The 21,810-nt window shown below is 36.0% G+C and overlaps 4 protein-coding genes across 7 annotated transcripts; 2 read left to right on the top strand and 2 right to left on the bottom strand.

Moving 5' to 3' along the window:
* Positions 1-2,045: 2,045 nt before the first annotated feature.
* On the top strand, positions 2,046-10,242 carry Tbc1d8-9 (TBC1 domain family member 8/9). Of its 2 annotated transcripts, none has more exons than XM_969223.5 (13): positions 2,046-2,316; positions 2,365-2,531; positions 2,577-2,744; positions 3,600-3,696; positions 3,749-4,012; positions 4,057-4,113; positions 5,665-5,869; positions 5,922-7,112; positions 7,351-7,725; positions 7,772-8,061; positions 9,387-9,609; positions 9,661-9,804; positions 9,858-10,242. In XM_969223.5, the coding sequence occupies exons 1-13, from the start codon at positions 2,273-2,275 to the stop codon at positions 10,068-10,070; spliced, it is 3,438 nt and encodes a 1,145-aa protein (XP_974316.4). In that variant the 5' UTR covers positions 2,046-2,272; the 3' UTR covers positions 10,071-10,242. The 2 variants fall into 2 exon arrangements, with proteins under 2 accessions (XP_974316.4, XP_015838792.2); XM_015983306.2 differs by having other exon boundaries at positions 2,047-2,316; positions 9,852-10,242.
* On the bottom strand, positions 7,770-16,833 carry LOC663137 (polycomb). 3 transcript variants are annotated; one of them, XM_008199399.3, is made up of 5 exons: positions 16,405-16,833; positions 13,193-13,717; positions 8,661-11,600; positions 8,328-8,620; positions 7,770-8,284 (listed from the first exon to the last, which is right to left on the bottom strand). In XM_008199399.3, the coding sequence occupies exons 1-3, from the start codon at positions 16,462-16,464 to the stop codon at positions 10,995-10,997; spliced, it is 1,191 nt and encodes a 396-aa protein (XP_008197621.2). In that variant the 5' UTR covers positions 16,465-16,833; the 3' UTR covers positions 7,770-8,284; positions 8,328-8,620; positions 8,661-10,994. The 3 variants fall into 3 exon arrangements, with proteins under 3 accessions (XP_008197621.2, XP_008197622.2, XP_974290.3); XM_008199400.3 differs by having other exon boundaries at positions 8,661-11,588; positions 16,405-16,832; XM_969197.5 differs by having other exon boundaries at positions 8,661-11,585; positions 16,405-16,830.
* Positions 16,834-17,322: 489 nt separating this feature from the next.
* On the top strand, positions 17,323-18,381 carry LOC663110 (uncharacterized protein). The gene is made up of 3 exons (XM_969171.4): positions 17,323-17,508; positions 17,555-17,809; positions 17,856-18,381. The coding sequence occupies exons 1-3, from the start codon at positions 17,413-17,415 to the stop codon at positions 18,351-18,353; spliced, it is 849 nt and encodes a 282-aa protein (XP_974264.2). The 5' UTR covers positions 17,323-17,412; the 3' UTR covers positions 18,354-18,381.
* A 1,057-nt stretch (positions 18,382-19,438) lies between these two features.
* LOC107398622 (uncharacterized) lies at positions 19,439-21,419 on the bottom strand. Its single transcript, XM_015983307.2, has 2 exons — positions 20,589-21,419; positions 19,439-20,538 (listed from the first exon to the last, which is right to left on the bottom strand). Exons 1-2 carry the CDS (start codon positions 21,106-21,108, stop codon positions 19,700-19,702), a joined length of 1,359 nt encoding a protein of 452 aa, XP_015838793.2. The 5' UTR covers positions 21,109-21,419; the 3' UTR covers positions 19,439-19,699.
* Positions 21,420-21,810: the final 391 nt, after the last annotated feature.

Genomic DNA, 21,810 nt, shown 5'->3' with positions numbered 1-21,810 from the left:
TTGGTTTAAAACAGAGTTTGGTTTCGTCGACTTGTGTTAAATAATGAATAAAGTTAAAAATTTCCTACAACAAGGAAGTGGATCTTCCCACGATATTACAAGTAATGAAGTAATCACAAATTGTTTATTATAGGTAGGTAAGTACATAATTATCTGTATTTATTGCAGCTTTATTAATTATTTATTAGGTATCTTAACTACAGAGAAGAAACATATTTAATTCAAAATTTTAAATGAATAAGTTATGGGACCTAAGTTATCGCTTATACGTATTATTATAATTTACTGGCAAATATAAGAATTATTTTCAACATGTAATAATTATTTATAAGCATTATTTAATTTACGTTGTGAAATTTTATACCTTCCTCAGACTAATTGCATTTATTTTGGTATTCTTTTTTTGAGGTGAGGTTTTTTTAAGAAAAAAGTGGCAAATAGTGCAGTTAAATACCTATAGCCTCTGCATAACTTACAAAAATAAAATGAAAACAATGTTTCCAAATTTTTTCCATTTTATTCGTTTACCAGGTTTATTAAAAAATCAACTCAAATGTTTCTCACTCGATAAAAATAAATAAATATGCGTATGGTGGTAATGCCATCACCCAAGTGCCAGAGTTTTCAGGTCGCATCTACAGCCTCTGACCTGACCTAACGACCACTAGTAGTGACCGGGACCGACGGCTTAACGTCTCCTCCAAAAGACGAGTTAGTTGCGATGTTTTGGCATTACATTATCCGGTCACCCATCCAAGGAATGACCGGGGTCAGAGCTGCTTAACTTCATAGATTAATTATAATCTATGAAATCAGCTGACCTATGCAACTAACTCGATAAATAGCTAAATGTCGAGTATTTAGTGAAAAAACGCCAAATTTTTACTATCTATTACTACTCCCAAATTTTTAATTTCTGTATTATATTATGAGTGTTGAGATAAATATAATACAATAGGTATGTATCAATGTATCTGTGGTTTGTATTTTATTAGATATGTTTTAAGAAATAACAGACTTTTGTCAATGTTAAATATTAGATAAGTAGGTAAATAAGAGATAAAAACTAGACACAATAAAAGTAGATAATCTCATTTACGATTGTTGAAATCATGACTCAAATACCGCATACCTACTTAAATTATTTTATCTTAAAATCATATTTTTGTCAAAGTACCAAAGCGCTCTCATTGTGTACATTATTAATTAAAAAGTTGTCAAGTTTATCTAGATTTAATTTAATGACTAAATGTTTGATATTTTTTGAAGTTATTAAATTAATACACACTGGGTGTGTCTGCTGAAAGCATATTTACTACATCTAAAAAGTCGCACAAAATTTGTGTTTGCCATTAAATAATAATGCATTTTTTCTTTTATGTATGTGATTTTTTGTGTTTTTCTTTATAATATTAAGTAATTAATTAAAAATATTAATATGTGATATCAGTAAATTGAAAATAGGTACTAATTATAATTTTATGGTTGCTAATGTTATTCTAAAACAACGACGTTTTGAGAAAAAAAAATAATAAAACTGTCATCAGTATAATAATTTTTATTTGATTCTTAATTTTTACTTAATAATTTTTTTTTGTTTTAAAGCTATAAAAACGCCAGTTTTGCATTTTACCGAGTTATTTTTTAAAATTAGATTGATAAAGTTGTAAAATAGTTATTAATGATTAGGTTTCTCATTGAAACTATAAATTACATTAGCTATTACCTTTTTAAGTGCATGAATAAATTATAACAGGTAATTTTGAGGGAAAAGCGACGTTGGCGTTTTTATAGTTTTGTAACAGCTAATAGTAATTACTAATTTATTTTAATTACTGTTAGGAATTGTAGAAGAATTCTAAAAGAAAATCTTTTGTATAAAGAAGACATAATATTTTTATATCTTCCTTGTCGTAGATCAAGACATAATTAATTATTAACACCACTGTCAAAAAAAATTGTCTTTTTTTTTTTGAAATTTTTGGCGTCACCTGTTGGAAATCCGCCACACTCCAACCTTCCTCACTCCGATCCGAGATGTCGCTACCCAACTGTTGACATTTAACAGCTGTCAGAGTCAAGTCCTGTCTGTTTTTGTAACATAAGTTCAGTGCGTTTTATCTATGATTTAGTTCTTATCAAAGTTAAATACAGTGAGAGATTCTATTCAAAATTGAAATGCGTTCGTGTGAACTGAAACACGTCGTCATCGGCAAAAATCCTCTCACATTGTGACACTTTCCTAAGATGTTTAGTTTCTCAACCCAACACCATGTTCATTAAACCCCAAGAAGTCCTCCTAGCCAGCCCCTTTTGGTGAGTCAAGTTGACAGTATTACTGTATGGCTACAGATCCGTCTTTAGGGAAACGGAAGAAACGTCAATATATTTTCTATTGCAACATCGAAAGGGACATGGCAATTCCAAGGGGCTGTCGTCACTTCTTGTGGGCACTATCGATAGTATTTTTGACACTAAACCGGCACCCTACAGGATTTTGCACCAAACACCGTCGTCCGAAGTCTATTATTGTGAGTTCGGCTCATTTGTAATAATTTATTCATGTCTGTTTTCAGTAATTGCATGTTCTATGACGAGACAAGAAATCCTAAAAGACTGGGATTGGCTCTTTAACAATGTTTCAGCTACTTTGCACTGCTTTGATACTGAGGATGAGATCACCGACTTCGTTACGTGCAAAATTGAGTCGGTTATAGCCACAAGACAAGAAGTTGATGTTGAGGGTGAGTTATCTTTCATTAGATTTATCGGATTTGTTTAATGAACGAGATCTACTGATACGCTTTGTTACAAATTCATGATTAGATAAGCGCTGTGTAGTGACTTAATGAGCTATTTTAATGGTCCAAGGAATCCAATCTATTGAGTAATTTTCTCGACGAGATTATTATTTAATAGTGTTTAAGTTCGGCAATTAATATAAACAAATTTGCTTCTTTTAAAATGTTTGGAGTCATTGTCATGTTTTTATGACAACATTTATACAATAAATGCTTATCTTTACAGTAATTTACTTTGGTAAATATTTATACATGAATTGAACTTGAACATAACGCGGTTTTGTAAATAAAAAGTGTTACACTTTTCTACCTGAATATTGTTAATTATCACATTTTTACCCAAAAATATTTGATAACATCATTTTGTAAACTTTTCGTTGAGTTTCACCATTTAAATAATGTAGATCAGCGAATTTTTTCGATATTGTATATTGCGAGCGAATGACTTGATGAACTTTGCTATTAATTATCAGAAGAAAAATATTACGTTGTCCCAATTATTACTGCGACCCATTTTAGCGAAGCGAATTTGTTATCGCGGTGCAATGACTAAACGATTGAAAATAATTTCGCCTTGAATTGTAACGAATCGATAAAAATATCATCCATTCCCTCTTTCTGTTAAGACTTCCTTTGTTTGTGCAGCGTTTTTTTATCAACGATATTGCAGTCTGCATGGCAACACTGGACCAAATAAACAATTGCTTTCCATTAAAATTATCAAAAAGCTATTTGGGCTATGATTAAAAAAATAACACACATGACTCATTTATTTACCGCCTTGTTTTTTGTTATCAGATGAGGACTCAAAATCGTTCAAAGTCACATCCGACAAATTTATTCGGCTTTTCGGTCTCTCGAAAGACGAAAAACTTGTCAACTACTATTCCTGTTGGTGGGTATTTTCGTATGTGTTGTAATTTATTTTCGGACTGCGAATTTTTAAGCTACTGGAAGGGCAAACTGCCGCGCCAAGGATGGATGTATTTGTCTGTACACTATTGTTGCTTCTATGCTTTCATCTTAGGTCTAGACACTAAAGTTTGTATAAGATGGTCAGACGTGATCGAATTGAGCAAAAAAAATAGTATCGTTTTTCCCGATTCTATCAAAATCGCAACGAGGGAAAAAGAATATCACTTCAGTATGTTTCTCACCAAAAATGAGACTTTCAAACTGATGGAACAGTTGGTCGATCTGGCCATGAAGAGGTAACGAATGTGTGATTTTTTGCGTGAGGTAACTTTCTTTGCAGATTAATCGACGACAAGAGGAGCTTTAGCGAAGATAAAGAGCTCTTACACAAGCTAAGGTAAGTAAATTTTTGTTGGTAACATTGAATAATCGCGCCAAAAATCCACGAAAATTTGTGGCCTACTTATCGCTAAATGTTGCAAATAAACTCTATTACTATTGAAAATCATTTAGCACGTGACATGGTCAGATTTAATGTCAAAAAATATTCTCTATTTTTAACCTTGTTTAATTTTTTTTTGTTTTCTCTGTATTAGAGGGAAATCACAGAAAATAAATGAGTTTGTAGCTCAAACTAAGTTAACTGTTTTTTTGGCCTAAACCGGATAAAAGAACGTCTTTTTTGACGAAATTTCGCAAAATACTTAGTAAAAAAGCCCAAAACATTGTTATTTGCGACTTCCAGTTGTGATTTTTTAATCTATTCCAGCGAATTTATGTGAAATAAGTGAGTTTTCGGCTGAAAGACGTATTAAATCATTTGAAAAAAGCAAAATTAAAGCATTTTTCAACTTTCGTAGTTTTAACTTTTTCGGTTCTCAAACAAGTGTTTGGAGATTTCAATGAGCCAACGTGTTTTTAGTCTATGCAGTTACATGTAATCTAAATATAGCGAAATCAATCAATATAACGTCATTTTCGACCTTACTTCAAAATTCAGCGTATTTAGAAAGAAATTTCGAAAAATAAGTACATTTTTGGTTTAAAATCACGTGACTTTTTTTTGATTTTTTTTTTAACTAAATGTTGACCATTTGTAGACTAAATTATTGTTTTTTATGTGAGGCCACGAATTAATACTAATAATACTCGCAAAATAAGATATAAAATATTTTATTTTTTATATCCAAAAATTTGGTGTCGTGGAGTTAGACTGTGTCGGCTTCAAATTATTGTTTTAAATTTATTTAAATTCAACTAATTCATTAATTGCTTAATACAAATGCAAGAACAAAGTCTTGATAACCAAAACAAAAAATTCGCAATTAACAGAAAAAAAATTAAAAATATAAATTTTGCTCTTCCATCGTTTTCAAAATGCAGGGAATACAGTTGGAGATACAAGGAAATTGTAAAAAAGAAAGTTGTTGAGAATTAAATCTCCCACATAAAAGTCTGTGAGATCATAACTCAATTTTTAACACTTCAGGCCCTAAAGACTTTCAAAGTTGCTCAAGCGAGAAATTCGTTTCATTTTCACTGTTGGTTGAGTTTAAAGCAAATCAAACCCAAACGGTTGAACATCAAGATATGGTCTCGCGGACCTTTTTGAATTTAATTCTCGACAACTTTGTCTCTTATTTTTTTTTCAAGTATATTCGTATTGAAAAATACGGGGCGTTGCGCAAATTGGTAGAAGTATAAAAAAAAAATTAAAATATAGTTTTCGCTTGTCTGGAGCTCAGTTTTAATACAAGAATTTTTTATTTCATTGTTCCCAAATGAGTTAATGGAAAAAAACAAAACTTGCTTAGTGAATGTTGTGTTAGCTCTTCATCTAATTTAGAAAGAAACCAGAGCCACCACTGACTAGAGCCACTCTACATTCTTCAATGTTGCCAATCTAATTTTAATGAGCGAAGAGAAACCCAATGAAATATTTTTTAAGCAAAAACGTTCCGAAAAAAGCATCATTTCTGAAGCGCGACCTCGACGCCCGCGCCCAATCCGACGCTTACAAGCTGATGTTCCGCCTGCCATCTAGCGAGAAGCTCGACGGTTCAATCGATTGCACCTTAATGACGCCTTACAACAAGAAACACGTCGCTGGCCGCTTATTCCTCTCCCAAAACTACATTTGTTTCGAAAGTAGGGTACGTCTCAACACACCCTCACGACTCTCCCTTTCATGACTTAAATTTCAAGGTGAAATCCCAAGTCAGTCTCGTCATCCCGTTACGCGACGTGAAACTAGCCGAAAAAATCGAAAACAACGCTTCGAGCCAATCGCTCGACAAAGCCATCATTATCACCTCCCGAAACGAATTAAACAAAACCAATTTCATCTTCGCACAAATTCTAGACCGGGATTTCCTGGTTGAGAAAATCTCCGAATTGCTGGCTAAGACGAACACGCCGAGTAGTTCCGATTCGATGAGTACGAACAGTGGGAGTTCGGGCGATGCGCCGCCTATCGGTCGCGAGGTGACACCGTGGAAGTGCCAGCCGGCCTTAATGACGGTGTTTCCCCTAAGCCCGATACCCGAAGTGCACAAGAAGCAACAAGTGAAGGCGAAGGACTGGGAGCTGCATTTTAATACTTACGGTCGGGGGGTTTCCATGTATCGGACCACGGAAGTTGCGAAGTTGGTGCTTCAGGGAATCCCCGATTATTTGCGGATGGATATATGGATGTCGTTTTCGGGGGCGGCCAATGAGAAGTTGAGCCATCCGGGGTATTATCGCTCGTTGGTCGACAAAGCGCTGCTTCAGAGGTCGACAGCCAACGATGAGATTGAGAGGGACCTCCACCGGTCGCTCCCCGAACACCCGGCGTTCCAAAACCAGATCGGAATCGATGCTTTGAGGCGGGTTTTGTGTGCCTATGCCCTGCATAACCCGAGCATTGGCTACTGCCAGGCTATGAATATCGTGGCGTCCGTCCTTTTGATTTATTGCTCAGAGGAAGAGGCTTTTTGGTTGCTTGCCACTCTGTGCGAGAACCTGCTCCCCGATTATTACAACACTAGGGTTGTGGGGGCGGTCGTGGACCAGGGAATTCTCGACGACTTAACCGCCGAACATTTGCCGAGTCTCCACGACAAGTTGAACCAATTAGGAATGACGAATATGATTTCGTTGTCGTGGTTTTTAACGATTTATTTGTGCGTCATGCCTTACGAAAGTGCAGTTAATGTGATGGATTGCTTTTTTTACGACGGTGCTAAAGTTATTTTTCAAGTGGCGTTGATGTTGTTGGAGTGGAATCAGGAGAAATTGCTGGCGTGCAGGGACGAAGGGGAGGCCATGCAACTACTGGCTGATTATCTCATGGGGGTGTTCAATGATGAGGGACGCGGTGCTATTAGGAATAAGAATTACGATGAGCAAAAAAGGGTTAGTTTCAACATTGTAATTTTTTCATACATAGCGTGAAAAAATGGGGGGCATAGAATAACCCGAGAGTATCAAGTCAAAATGAAGCGATTTAACTTCCCGAACCCCTTTTAAAATCCGACAAAACCTTTATTTTTTTTATTGAGAATCTCCCTCTTGATATTTTTGTTGTTTTCTTTACGTGTCGGTATTTGCAGTTCTCCTCTTTTCGCTGCACGTTGTATTAATTGAAAAAAAGAGCATTTCAGTGCAGACCCTAATCTACGAAGCCTACGTCAAGTACGGCTTTCTGACGACGGGTCAGATCGAGCGTTTGCGCCTCAAACACCGTCTGCGAGTCGTCCAAGACCTGGAAGACACGTCCGAGCGCAACGTCCTACGTTGTGTGATAGGAGACGGCTATTTCGGCCAACAAGAGCTCCAAGAGTTGCTAAGTCTAGTCCGTGAGGAGATTCTAAGTCAGAAGAAACACATTCCGGAACGCCATGACCCGTCTTTGCAGCCGTACGAGGCGTACAAAGTCGATTTCGACTACTTTAAAATTTTATTTGCGGCGCTTTCGCCCTGGGGCAAGGGCGAGAACACGGAGTCTTTGGCTGCGAGGATTTTTTCGGTGAGTTTCGATTTTAATTGGCGCGTTTTGCCTAATGTGATTGCAGTTGTTGGACGCAAATCGTGATGGTTATATTAATTTCCGGGAACTTGTTGCTGGAATTGGGTTAACAGCAAGTGCAGATCCGGCTCAAAGACTGAAATTGCTTTACACGATTCATTTGCCGCCGCTTTTGTGCATGTCGGATATCGAGTCGCCGACGAAGAATGAGCACGGGGCTGAGATTGCGTCCGAGGCCACCGATTTTTTCGATAGTGTGGAGCAGAGCGTCAATTTGGATTCGCTGAGCTTGCATTCGGAGGAAGCGTCCACGCCTACGACCTCCTACACCTGGCAGTAAGTGGCAAAAATGCATTTGTTGTGTATTTTTTATTATTGTTTCGCATCCCGAGCTCCAAAGAATCTTTCTGTAACGGATCAGCGATTTTATTATTTATTGAGATAATTTCAGTTGCTTTATTTCGTTTTGTATTTTACATTTTTTTGCTTATTCTTTACAGTTAATGTCCCAGTCGGCGAACGGGATCGGTTTTTCGGGCACTTTAGCGGCTGGGGCTTCCTATAATGATTTTTGTAACATTTAAATTATAATCTTTTTCTACTTCCGGGGGTTGTTCCTTATGTCCTTGGCAACATTTCTTTTTAAAAGGATCGATCTCTTCGCCTTTGCAGTCAGGCGCGGGCGGTTTCAGCCTCATTCCAGCGTAGCATCTTCTCGGTTGTTTGGGTTTCTTGCTGTCTTTGAGCTTGCATTCGATGACTGTCCTGGGTTTAGGCTTCCAATTGACGAAACTGCAAGGAATACATTTTTTCTCTTCGACGATTTTATCGGGTGGTGGTGGCGGACATTCGCATCCCTCTTTGACTTTTCTCCAGAAGTAGTGTCTGATAAAAGCTAACGACCAAATCAGACCTAAACCAACTTTCCCAATTACCTAGATTAATATTGTGTCTTAGGGGCCTGGAGAGGATGCTCATTCTTGTCCTGACTGGAAATTTTGTGTCACTTGTCGTGTTTTGTTTGACGTTTTATTCAGTTTTTTTCGTTGCTGATGCTGGTATCGGGATGGCACAGCCGGGTAGTGAACCTTTATGAACCGCCTCGAGCATTGGGTACGTTTTTGTAATGCGGGTGCACGCAGGTGGTGCCAGATTTTGGCATTGGGCTTCGTTGTTGAACAGTTTCATGCATTTTTGGAACCTCCGGATTTCACAAATCGTTTTTTCCACTACTTTTCTGAGACCAAACGGCCCGCAAGGCTTTTCGTCTTCGTTAATGACCCACTCGTAGGTGTTTCGCTTCGGCCGTTGCAAGACAGCACATTGATTGGGACAGGTTTTCTCTTGAACGGTTTCAATTTCTTTCTTCTGGAACTTTTTGGATGGTTTTTCGGCACATCTTGTACCACACTCCCACGGGAGGGGGCCTCTAGGACTGTGCATTTGCCGTAAGACTGTGTTAAAAATGTCGACGAAACGTTTTGTCAATATAACGGGAAGTTTCAATTGGCGAAGGTTTGGGCGGATTGGAAGCATATTTTACCGTCGTGAGATGCAGTCTAGGTTTGAGAAAAACGCGGATTTTTTCGTTAAATACTAAAATTTTGAAAACTTGACCTGACATTTGTGTCTTGGGCATTTGCAGACTTGATTTTTTACAGAAAATCGTTCGAATCTCAATCTTCGGTGGACAACTCTTTGACGAGTAACAACGGAACGGGGGAAGTCAACTGGGAGATTAAAAGTTTAACTAACCTGCGCAATTTAGTCCAATCAAAGGACAGCAAAATCAACCTGAAAGCCGTTCCGAAAATGACGCAACCCCACTTTATAACACTGTGGAAAACTGTTTACGATATTTTCCAAACGGAACCGGAAGATCAGGTATTTTGCTGAATGTTGCCCCAATTTTTTTCTAATTTTTTCTTCAACAAGGAAACGTATCATGCCATAGCAAACGTGGGTACTTTACTGTTAGAATTAGGCGACGTTGGCAAACAATTCTTTATTAATCGAGACGAGTCTGATGATAGTCTTGTCTCGGCAGCTGCTGCTTACAATCCGGGAAAGGCAGAAGAGGTTTGGACGATTATTTATTCCCAGAGTTGTTTAAAATTAGGCAATAGTTACAGTCACCTGACAAAAATGGGAACCCCCTAACCCCCAAAACAGAGATTCAGTGGTACATCACAGTGGAGCAGTTCCTAGCATCGGTGCTAAACGCTCAACCTTTGGTTGATTTCTTCTCAAAGCGAACGTCGATTTCCGACGGCATTCAACAACTGAAAGGGAGGAGATACACAAGATATAACTCGCTTTATGAAGTACCTGCGATGAAGGTTTAATTGTATTTTATTACTTTGTATTTTTTTAATGACATTTTACTTCATTTTTATAGTCTTGTACAGCTTATCAATGTAAATATTTACCTACAGGTCTTATTATTTTGTATTTTACTGTAACCTAGTGCAATGTTTCATCAAATTGTTACGTAAAAATATACTTTACTAGAAACGTGCCGGGTGTTTTAATAAAAGTCCCTGCCTGCGACTACTTTTTATTTCAAAAATACCTTATATTAACGGAAACAACTATTTTCAACTCAATTATATTTTACACAATATATACAAATTTGTTAAGTAAAATTATCTTAGCTGAAGTTGTATTAACATTAAAACGTGTGATTGTAATGACAAAACTAAAATCAGAACGTAAGTTGTGGTATTACTGTATTATATAATAATACAAGAAATAAATTAATACAATTAATAAATAAGTTTCAACAATCGTCTAATACTAGAAGGTACAGTAAAAAAAGAAATACAAAAAACTATGCATATTAGTAGATATATCCAGTATATACAATCGAACCGGCTCTCACACCGTGGAATGAAAAATTTTACAACCGATCTTGTTGCTGCTTAACATAATAACTAGTCATAAATTAAAACCACGGGCCTAAATGAGCAGACTGGCTTGCTAAAACGAAAAAAATGTTTGGGGGAGCTGACATGTTAAAAAGTTAGTACGACTTTGTTATCACAGAAATAAAAAATTGAATCGGGAAGGACACTATAAAAATCGAATGGTGATCTACTCGTTCAGGCTGGTAGTCGGAAAATCCATATTAGCACCAACAGTCTATTAAAAATCTATCAGATCCTTGGGGAAAGTTTGCTCGCAAACGGAGCTACCCTGTACGATACCCTCGCGGGTATCTTAAGCCCATCACTACGTTTCACGACTTAAAACTACCGAAATAAATAGAGTCAAACAATATCACTAGAATGACTATTATCGTCCCGGTCTTTAAAAAAACCCTTCTCCGTCTTGCACTCCCGAATCGTGACAGTCTTCAAGTTCACCGTAACGTCAGTTATGAAAACCTGATCGGCGACGGGATTCCTCGCCAGCCAGTACTCCGAGCCCGGACTCGTCAACACCGGAAGTTCGTCAGTCATGTTATTATTATTGTGTCCGTTTACCGCCACTTTAACGTCCCCGCTCTTATCGCCCGCACTGCACTCTTTTTCCGGTTCCTCTTTACTCACTTCGGGTTTTTTCGGGGGCGGCGGCGGCGGTGGCGACGACACCGGGGGCTCGGTGGCGGGCCGTTTATCGTCGGTTCGCGACGCCACCGGTTTGGGAGACGCCGGCTCTTTAGTCGAGGAGTGAGGGAGGGTTGCGTCGACCGGACTTCGACTCTTATCGGTGGAAGTCCGGGGAGTTGTGGCGGTGAGAACTGCCGGACTTGACGCCGACGGTATTGCTGATGAGGCTTCCTCTTCGTTTTTCTGGCGGCCGTTGGCACGGTTTGTCGACGTTGCTTGCTGCTGCTGCTTGGTTGATGCCTTCTGCACCTGCTTATCCGAATTCTCAATTATGAAAATATTAGTATTTTCAGTGGTGGCTCGGTGGTTCAAAACTAGGTGAAGGGTTCATGCAAAATTCATGTTCCAGTGGATATTCAGTAACGCACAAAATGGGTCACGTAAAAAACAAATCCTCGAATAGGTCATTTTTTTGTAAACACTACACCAACATTAATCCAAAATTTATGACGCGAATGGTTTTTGAGTAATGACCTCATTTTTATTTTTCTATTTTTACGACGAAAAATTTATAAAATAAGACAAGAACAGAAAGATTCGTCTTGGAAAAACAGGCCGAAAAATAATCAAAATACGTTAAAATTTATTTCGTTAAAACCTTATTTTGAATGAAAATTTTTCAAAAAATATTCATATACTTCCACAAATTTCACTAAAAAAGGCAGAGAACAACTTAGTTCAAAATTATTATCATTTTTGCCTTTTTTCAAATGCTTACGCGCATTTAAAAAATACTTTTGTCACGAAATTTTGCTATGAAAGTTAATTGCGTTACTTTTCCCTTTTTCAAGTATGTCTTTCAGCCCAAATCATACTTATTTCGTATAAACTTCCCAGTTCAGGCCAAAAAATCACAAATGAAGGCGTAAGATTTGTCTTTTTTTGGCAAGAAACTTACTTATTGTAAAATTTTGTCAAAAAAGAGCGAAAATGACGTTCAGTTTCCTTAAAATTCGTCGAAAAATCATCAAATAATTATGAAATTTTGAGATAAAAATTCAATTATTTTGCATTACTTCCGTCTAGTACGCCAAAAAACTAAAAATACAAGAAGTCGCAAATGATGTTATCTTAATGTTTCGCTACATTTCATATAATAGTTCGTTTTATAAGTGCGAAAATAGCCTCAAAAATCCAAACAATACCTAAATAATTAGTTTAAAGTCAATATTTTTGCCTCTTACAAATGCTTAAACAAATTTTTAAATTAAAAATGCACTTTTCACGCAACACTTTGCAAATAATTACCTCTGAAGATCGAGAATAAATTACTTTTGTCTTTAACGAACTAGTTTTAGTAGTCTTTCAGCCAAAAACTCATTTAATAATAAATATAACTATGATAGAACACACCAAAAAAAATAACAGGAAGGTTGAAAATTTCATTATTTCAGCATTTTTCGTTAGATTTACCTTTTTTTTAAGCAAAATACTCACTAATTTTGCGAAATTTCGTCAAAAATAACTAAACAGTCAAATTAGGTGCCAAATTTCCAGTTGATTTCGCGATGACATTAGGGAGAAACTAATGTTTAGCGGAATTTTCCTCAAAAGGCTAAAAAATACGTAAATAATTAGTTTGCATTTGTAGGAATTAGAAGGAATGTTTGTAGATGGCATTATTTAACCTTTAGATAGGCTTATCTTGTTTTTGAGTAAGATACTCACTTATTTTGTGAAATTTCGTTAGAACAGGTCGAAAAATATGTTAGTATAGTTAATTACGTCAGTAATTACGAAAAATATATCTTAGTACGAAATTAAAATAAGGCTAAATTTAGATGGGAGTACCTACAGATTTTAGGTAGCGAGCCACTGATTTTTCACAAAAAAAAAACACAAAAATTAATTCCTACCTTATTTGGTGGGGGACTGGCGCTGGTGGGACTACTGGTGGTGATCGTAACTCCAATTTTTCCACTTTCTTTCGACAAAACTTCCGCTTTTCTCTTGGTCCCGATTTCCAATCGTGCCAAAATCGGTCTACGATCTTCGCTACTTGAACTGTTTGAATTTTCGTTATCGTCGACTCCTGTTGGCACTGGTGATTTTGACGATACTTCGGATTCGGCTCTTGTATCTTCATCGTCTGGATTTGGTGCTGATTCGGATTTTGTTTGTGGAGTTGATTTGCTGGTTTCGGCGCTTGTAACGCCATCATCTTGACTTTCTTCGCCGCTTGCACGTCCTTCGTCTTCCGTTTCCGTTTGCTGCTTTTCGGGGTGTCGGTCCTTCTTTTTCGGACCGCGCTTGTGGGGGTCGAGCTTTTGGCTACGTTCGAAGAGGTCGATCAGCCGCGAGTCGAGGATGTTTTCCTCCGGTTCCCATGTGTTGTGCTTTTGGCTCCAGCCTTTCCATTTCACGTAGTACTCGACGACACCCTGGAAAAATAATCGAAAAAATTGTGAATTAACTAAATAATTAAATAATCATTGATGATGAATCTTTTAGTCATAAACTTATAACTTAGTATTGTTCCGTTCCAATAGATTTCGATAACCCAAGATATTATCTTTGTTTTCTTTTCGGTTATTTCATTTGATTCATGTACTGTTAAAGTGAGTGATTCAATATAACAATGCTGACTTCCACCTCGCTGGTGATAGCAATTAATTACGGAGCATTCATACGAGTAATCGATCTGCTAAGTCATTCTCATTTTTATAATTCCATTGCGTAATTAACTAATTATGTACCGAAGAAATTTGATACATGTTGAGTGAGTTTGACCGTAAATTACTCAAATTACTTTTTTGGTTTCATTTGAAAAAAACAAATAAAATTAAAAATATTTCAACATATAATAAACAAAATGTAATAAAAAAGTCTTCTGAGCCAAGAAAAACATTTCTAGCCAAAAGAGCTCAAAATACTCTATATGATTTTATTATTAAATTATTATGTTTTAAGTTTCATCAAAGTAAAATTAATGAATCGTAAATTGTCATTTTTTATCTTTTTAAACCAGTTAAATTTTTATTATTTAATCTGAAGTAGGTAATGCTAAGATAAGATAATTAAAAAATGTGGCTACTTTTTATCGTAAAGTCTACATTAGGAAAAATATAAACAAAGTGATATTACAATACTTTAAAATTTTTGTATGAATATCAACGACATGATTAATTTTGCTTTGTTTTATGAATTATTTAGAGATTATTTCTGAAATTTCTTTAGATGCAACCAAAAATACTAATTACACTTACCACTGAATATGCGTTTGATTTTTAATAAATAATTTTTATATTTTTAATAATAAATAAAAGTAGTTCATAATGAAATTTTAGCAAAGACAAAGTTGCCAATGCAATCGTGGATTTATTTTGAAATTTCTAAGAAAAGTTGCTTTAAATTTGATGATTCATTACTGCAACTACGTGTAACAAGATGAGAAATTTGCATTTTCTTACGACGTACATGTTTTTACAACAGCAATTATAAATGCTAAGCAGTTAAAAAAACATAATACAAACAATTTAGAAAAATGTGAGTTTGTTCAAAAAACATCTAGTACATAAATACAAATTGCATAATGAGTTTCATAACTAAAAATATCACGCCACATGTCATATGTCCGTATTTTAACAATTTTTTTGATTACATACAATCTAATGGTTTCGAGTTGAAGTCAGAAGTGTTCTTTATTTAACCTTTTTTATGCAAATTATTCCATTCACGAATAATCTGGAATCAAAATCTATCTCTTTTTATGGCTTTGACATTAACATCCGGTAATTGTAAAAAATAATTAAATTAGGACGAAATGTTCTCTTGTATAGGGTGTTCCAAGTATTATGGCCGAGGCAAAAATAAATATCTCTAGTCGAGTAAAAAATTAAATAGTTTAAACGATAGGGAATTAATTGAGTTACCACTTGATTTTTTTATTGTTCAAAATTTTTAAGGTATTGCTGTGAGACATGTAACTCGTGTCTTTTACTGTTACATGATAAAAAGTTAAATGAAGTGAAGAAACACAAACAAGGTGTGAACAAAAAAAAGATTTTCCTTTTTTCATTTTGGTTACGAAATGCACTCAGTTGTTAAGCTTGATGCAGTTTTTTTTTGTTGGTAATATTTTAACCGTTCTTTTTGATATCTGAATCCTACATTATAAACACTATTTTAAAACACGTTTCCGATAGCAATTTTAAAACACTCTTCCCATAGCAACGTAAATTAATATGTTCCAACAAAAAAAATTGAATAACATTCATACGAAAACGCTTAAAGTTCTTGGGTGTCTAGCCCTCGAACTTTAAGTTTGTGTTTTCGCACTCGTATTATTAATAACTATAAATAATCTGTTTAGTTCAATAACAGTGAAAAATAATAAATAAAGCTTAATATTCAAAGTCAGTTTTTTTTTATTATTTTGGAGTAAATTTTTTTACACGACGTTTGAAGAATGCATTTCCGTTCTGTTGGTTTTTCAACATTTCTTATCTCAATGTTTACACAACTGAAACATTAAGTCATCGTCAGTTTAGACGACGTCTGTATTATTTTTTACCAAGCTTCACATTACTCCAAATTAGCACAACTCTATATCAAAGCCCCCAAGTTGATTAACCATTTTTCAAGAAATTAGTGAACATCTGCAGACATTTCGACCAGTTCATAAATTATAAATTACGACCTTGGATTACTTTATTGACTCCAAACCGTAATAATAAGCTTGTAAAGCTTTTATTGTCAGTCAATCGTCAAACCCGTTTCGTCTATTATACCATAACTTCCTCAACATGTGGCACTTGGCAACAATAATGACGACTTACAGCCCCAACCCCCATTTCTTGACAACTTTTATTGAAAAAAACCGAAAACGGCGTCCTAATTAACCCCACGACTTCCTCCCCGAAGCTCCTCAGCCGTGACTCACGTCTTAGACCGGAAGGGGTGACAGGAAACCCCAATTATGTAAGGAAATACCCCTTGAGTCACAAACCTTATCAACAAACCCATCGCAAACTGTCGATGGAAATTCGAGGTTAGCTCCGCCGGGAGCCCCCATTTCCCCCACCAAACAACCCGAAAAGGATAATCATTTTCAAGGATGAAAACTCACCCGACGGACTCGTTTTTTTATAATCCTTTCGGCGGCATAAACATGGTCACCAAGTTCCATTGTTATGGCTGATGGGGACGCATAAAAACTCCGAAAATTATTGCGCACCAGATACTCATCTAAGTGCACAACCACAAATCGAACTCAGCTTTTCTCAGCATTTTCCCGAGAAAAACAATACGGAGTTTTCCGCGAAATTCACAAATTGCGTCCACAACAACTCACTCACATCACATTGGCTTTGGGGAATTTGACGTGCCCGGTTGGATGCACTGTGCGCGCAGCGCAAAGATATTTTTGGCGAAATTAATTCATTTCGCGATTTACAAAAGGCAATCACACATAATCTTCAAGTAAATCACCAGAAGTTTGCACAAAAAGGACTTTGGGGATGTTCTTGCGGTTATCGCACTCGCTTTGCAGCACTTTCCACCCCTCTGGGATAATGGACTCGTCCAGCCGACCAAATTTTCAAAATATTCTTCCAACATTTCAAAAAAGTCGAATATTTTTAGTTAAATTTTTTTTCACGCGGGTTTTATCACATATACATGTTTAGTGTGTCTATAAGGTTACATAACAATTTTTTGTCCACAATAATGTTACTTGCTCATTGCCTATAATTATGATAATTTTTTGGTTCGTGAAAGAATGACAAAGTTGTTAGCAGTAATTTATGTTTAAAACTTTATCTTTTTCCCAGTATTGCCAATAACTGATTGTTTACTGAAAAAAAAATACATTTTTTGCGGCTTTCCCGGGATTTCCCAATTGTGAAGATTAAAAATGCAATTTTAAATCCTTAATAATTTAAATAATTATTCCAATAGCTATCAATTGATATTAAATTAAACTTCATCTTTTTTCAGATTTTATTTTGCCAAACTAGATTTTTGTACTGGTCCACTGTAATCCCTGACACTTGTTTGAGATTTGACAATTCCCTAACCTAGGAATACAAACCGGTTGGCTTGAGAGTTGAGTTTTTAGTGCAAATAAGTTCAAAACATGGCTGGGGCTTCGAAAAAGTCGCGAAAGGTCGCGAAACCCGCCTCTGATGAGGAATATCAAAGTGACGAGTCCGGGAGTTACCATGGCCAACAAGTGGGTACAGTTTTTGGGGTTATACTTATGACACGTGCTCTTGTAGGAAATCCAAGCGACTTTTGAAGGCCGAAACCCCGAAGGCCAAGATTTTCACGGCATTAAACAGTTACTGAATCAGTTATTTTTAACTGCACATGTTGATTTGGGCCAAATGAGTGACATGCTTATTTCTCAGGCTGGAATTGGATCTGTTTTGAAGCAAAGTTTTAACGATAGCGACGACGAGGAAGATATTGAGATGGTGGAGGAGTCTGATGTGTTTGGTATCACCAGTGTTATCAATCTAACGCAACACAAGGTGGTTGTGTTTATTTTGCAACCTGGGGATAATAGGGGGTTTTCAGGAGACACCATGTGTTCAACAACTGTACAAGTTAGTTGATGATGAGGTTACGAAACAGGCGGATCCTGAAGCTAAATCGTTATTTAAAGAAATTGTGGGAAACAATTCAAACAAAATTGGTTTTATTATCAATGAGCGGTTTGTTAACATACCATCAAAAATCTCCCTTCCTATGCTACACGCATTACAAGATGAAATACACAGAATGGGGAAGAAGAATGACGGCTATAAGTTTGATTACTATTTAATGATTTGTAAAAACTGGAAGTCCAAAAGCGACGGTAGTGAAATCGTCTTCTCAAATGATGAAGAAGAAATCTTCTGGAAGAAAGCTGACTGTAGGTTTGAATACAGTGTGGCCGGAAAAAGTGACACAGGACTGACGGGGAATTGGCAAAGTGAAGATAAAGAGTTGATTCCACACAGAGTAATCATTTTGTTTAAAGCGGACAAACTTCCAAGTATTATAAGCGAAATACAAAATTTTGTGTCAAACTAGGCTAAGAATAATTTTTTTTAAAAGCAAAGTGTATATTTTCTATAATGAAATACTATTACATGAAATACACACACTTAAATACTAACTAGGGTGCGACACAACGCCACATAGTACAGCTATGTTTTAGAGTAAGAAAAATAAACAAAGACAGTGAACACAAGTCAAATACAGTTGAATACAAAAAATAAGGGACAAAGTTCTAGAAAATTAACTAAACCGAGAAGGTTTGAATTGGTTTAGCACTCAACCACTGGTAAAAAATTAAACGAATCATAAACCTTTCAAGATAAAGATATGCTGAAACCTTCAACCGTATTCGCAGCTCAGAACGCAAATTTAAATAACTATTTTTCGTAAAAATCGTAGTACACTTTTCTTAGCTTATTAATTTGATCCCCAACTTCCCTGCTTTTCTTCAAAGCAATTAAATTAATTTAAAACAAAATTTTGCTTCGCCTTCTAGTATTTAGACTTAGTTTCACTTAAAATAAAAAAAATAAATGCCACTAATGATCAATAATGCTTAGGTGGAGGTTCAAAAATAAATTAATACTGATTAATGAGATCATTTTCCTTGACCAAATTGGGATGAAAAACGGTAAAAACAGCTAAATTTCTGACAACCGTATAGTTTTTCAAGCCAGCATCTAATTTATGTGTTTGTTCATCAACTGCTTTAAGTTCAAACGTGTCAAGATTAACACTGCTGTGTTTATTTGGTTGCGGCGATAAAACAATCCGACCATGAACAGGAAGTCGTAAAATTCATTATTCACCTTTAAATGTTGGAAAAGTAATATTTTTTTCCTTAAAATTATTTTCAAATAGTCTTTTTGAAATTAGCTACAATACAAACTTATGTTTTTTTAAAACACGCTCTTAAAAAAAACGTATTGCCCAAAAACTAAGATTCCCAGAAAAAAAACTTTTACCACTTTAAAGAAGAATGTTTAAAATTAAATAGAAACCAATTGTTTAACGCCAAGCAATTAGGAATTTAGAAAAACTATGAAGTTTTACAGGGTATTCTATTAAAAAAATTATTGTAGCTAATTTAGAAAACATCTTGTATGTTTAAGAATAATTTTAGGTGAGGCAGGGGTCAGTATCTAAAAAAAAATTCTTTTTTAACACATAATGTACTTTACCTACTTATATTCTTATAATTATTCTGTGACACTGCTTCAACTTGAATATTTTTTTCCAAAAAACAACATAATTCATTAAATCATTTAGAAAAACATAACATTGCAGTTTGTATCCTACTGGTTTACGTTAAATACTAGATTATTAAAAATTCAAAAAAATGTGTCTAATTGGCAATGCAAAAAACACCGTACCTACAATTAATGTAAAAATATAAACTGCTTGGGTTTGGTTACTTCGTAAACAAAAACCTCAGCCAGAAACGCCATTGTTGCGAACAAAAGACCCAAAAGTAGCCCATAAAACAAGAATAAAGTCATGTCTAGAGTCAAAGGTTTGACTGCGTCAGCGTCCGCAACACCTTCCGGTGACAAAAACCCCTCAAGTGTTGCATTATGAATGGACCTTTTAGCCCACAGTTCAATGAAACCACCTTCGCCCAACCTCCTCAATTTTTTATTCAATACGGGCAAAAGAGGAGAATTATAAATGACTTTGTACGATTGGTAATTCGGGATGATACTCTCTTTGACCAAATGGTACATTTGCGCCCCATTTCTCCTCAGATTTTTGCATCTAGAGACGAAAAGTGCGATATCGTGTTCGATTATAAATGCAGGGAGTTGTGAAACATCGGCTTTGTAAGTCATTTGGTCCATCAAGCCTTCATTACTGGCCAGAGGTAGTAATGCAAGAGTGAACTTTTCGTACTGCGTTCCGTTGTATTTCTTTTGGACTTCTTCGGCGTAGTTTGGGAGCGAGTAGAGTGGAAGTCCTGATTCAAACAATTGTTCGATGGTGTTTATGTCAGGGTGATTCAGTCTGATGGCCAGAAAGCTGGTTATTTTAGTTTGCAGGAACATGTTTACAACAAAACAGGACAATATCCACCCGAAAATTAACAAGCGTTCCAAACTGTGCCGTGGAAAGTGGATTACATGGTTTATTACCAAGACAGACCACACTTCGAAAAAGACGTCTTTGATGATAATACGTTGTTTGCATAATTTTCTAACAGTCACAACTAAGAGAAAAACAACTGGAATTTTATTAAAATTACACAACACTCCAGTAATATGTTGGACTTACTTAACGAAATTGTCACATTAAGGGCCCAAGTGGAGGGCTTGTAAATTGCCGCCATTAATTCACCCACCGGTATTTCCGAAGCTTTCGGAACCAAAATACTCAAGTCGTTCTGAGTGTGGGGATATAAATTCTCCACAATTTGGTCATCGACAGTAAACTGCTCCGATTTGATCAAAATCGAAATGTCCCGCTTCTCCAAAATTTTGATTTTTCGACTTGCCCTATCAGGCCAATTGATTGCCTCAAACCAGGGATTTATAAACGCATTGTCCATCGTTTCAATTTGCAGTTTCCCGTTTAAGTGTGCCACAATTGTGGCAATTGCGTTATAATCCTTTCCCTCAAAATCCACTTTTCCGCTCCTCCTCACTTTTTTTATTTTCGTCCTGTCATGGAAAGTAAATAAACAATTAATTGTGCTCCCGTGCAGATCTCTCGTCTTGTCGTAGAAGAAAGGCAAAGGCGAGTTAGTCAAGTTAACAATTTTGTCGAATGTAGGCAAAAATGGATTGTGGGTCATCACTTCAATTTTTCCGTCCGATTCGTACACCACGATGACGTTGAAACACTTTATTTTTGCATACGAGTTTAGAAGATACGTTATAAAAATCGGAAGGGGTTTTCGAGTGAGAATTAGGACAATCTTGGCTCGTGAAACTCTCACTCTTTTGAAAATATCATTGGCGTACGAGAGATCACCCTCCGGGTCGGTCAGGACGAACTTAAAATGATTTGGATTGAGCTGGAAACAAGCTTGCAACTTTGGCCGAATTTAAATGAATTTGACTCACTAATGGCTTAATATTTCGGTTAATGCCGAAATTAATTATAATGACGCTTGCAAGATCGTTCAGTTTTTTGATAGCAAAGTCGCTAAAGTCGGGCTCGACTTCGTTAATGGCGATGTAGAGGAAGCCGTCTTTTTCATGGCTGTTTTCCATGATTATGCGAACCATGAACTCCTTCATAACGTTTGAGAGTAGGTAAGGTTCGATTTCGAGTAATTTTGAATTGGTGCATGAACTGATTTCAAAGTACTGTACCAAAAATATAAAGGAATAAAGGCGCATTTTGTTTGCTTTTTTAGAAGGGAGTGATAGAAAAATCGTCTTTTCGCCTTTTTATAAGGCAATTGTAATTGTAATTTGACTAAGTCCAGCGAGATATTATTACAAGTCATAAAATAAAATGAGTAGAGCAAATCATTTCGGGTAAAGAACAA

The sequence above is a fragment of the Tribolium castaneum genome, chromosome 2 (assembly GCF_031307605.1).
Source record: "Tribolium castaneum strain GA2 chromosome 2, icTriCast1.1, whole genome shotgun sequence".
Lineage (NCBI taxonomy): Eukaryota > Metazoa > Arthropoda > Insecta > Coleoptera > Tenebrionidae > Tribolium > Tribolium castaneum.
The sequence above is the reverse complement of the archived record's forward strand: the minus strand, read 5'-3'. Positions and strand labels throughout refer to the sequence as shown.

Bases quoted from the DNA above. Each gene is read 5' to 3' on its own strand.
- Tbc1d8-9 (XM_015983306.2), top strand. From the start codon at position 2,273: ATGTTCATTAAACCCCAAGAAGTCCTCCTAGCCAGCCCCTTTTG. The intron at 2,745-3,599 runs GTGAGTTATCTT...TTTTGTTATCAG, and splicing joins ACAAGAAGTTGATGTTGAGG to ATGAGGACTCAAAATCGTTC. The intron at 3,697-3,748 runs GTGGGTATTTTC...CGAATTTTTAAG, and splicing joins GTCAACTACTATTCCTGTTG to CTACTGGAAGGGCAAACTGC.
- LOC663137 (XM_008199399.3), bottom strand. From the start codon at position 16,464: ATGGAACTTGGTGACCATGTTTATGCCGCCGAAAGGATTATAAAAAAA. The intron at 13,718-16,404 runs GTGAGTTTTCAT...TTATTTTTCCAG, and splicing joins TAAAAAAACGAGTCCGTCGG to GGTGTCGTCGAGTACTACGT. The intron at 11,601-13,192 runs GTAGGAATTAAT...TTCATAATTGAG, and splicing joins CCAGTCCCCCACCAAATAAG to AATTCGGATAAGCAGGTGCA.
- LOC663110 (XM_969171.4), top strand. From the start codon at position 17,413: ATGGCTGGGGCTTCGAAAAAGTCGCGAAAGGTCGCGAAACCCGCCTCT. The intron at 17,509-17,554 runs GTGGGTACAGTT...GTGCTCTTGTAG, and splicing joins GGAGTTACCATGGCCAACAA to GAAATCCAAGCGACTTTTGA. The intron at 17,810-17,855 runs GTGGTTGTGTTT...GGGGGTTTTCAG, and splicing joins TCAATCTAACGCAACACAAG to GAGACACCATGTGTTCAACA.
- LOC107398622 (XM_015983307.2), bottom strand. From the start codon at position 21,108: ATGACCCACAATCCATTTTTGCCTACATTCGACAAAATTGTTAACTTG. The intron at 20,539-20,588 runs GTAAGTCCAACA...ATAAAATTCCAG, and splicing joins TAATGTGACAATTTCGTTAA to TTGTTTTTCTCTTAGTTGTG.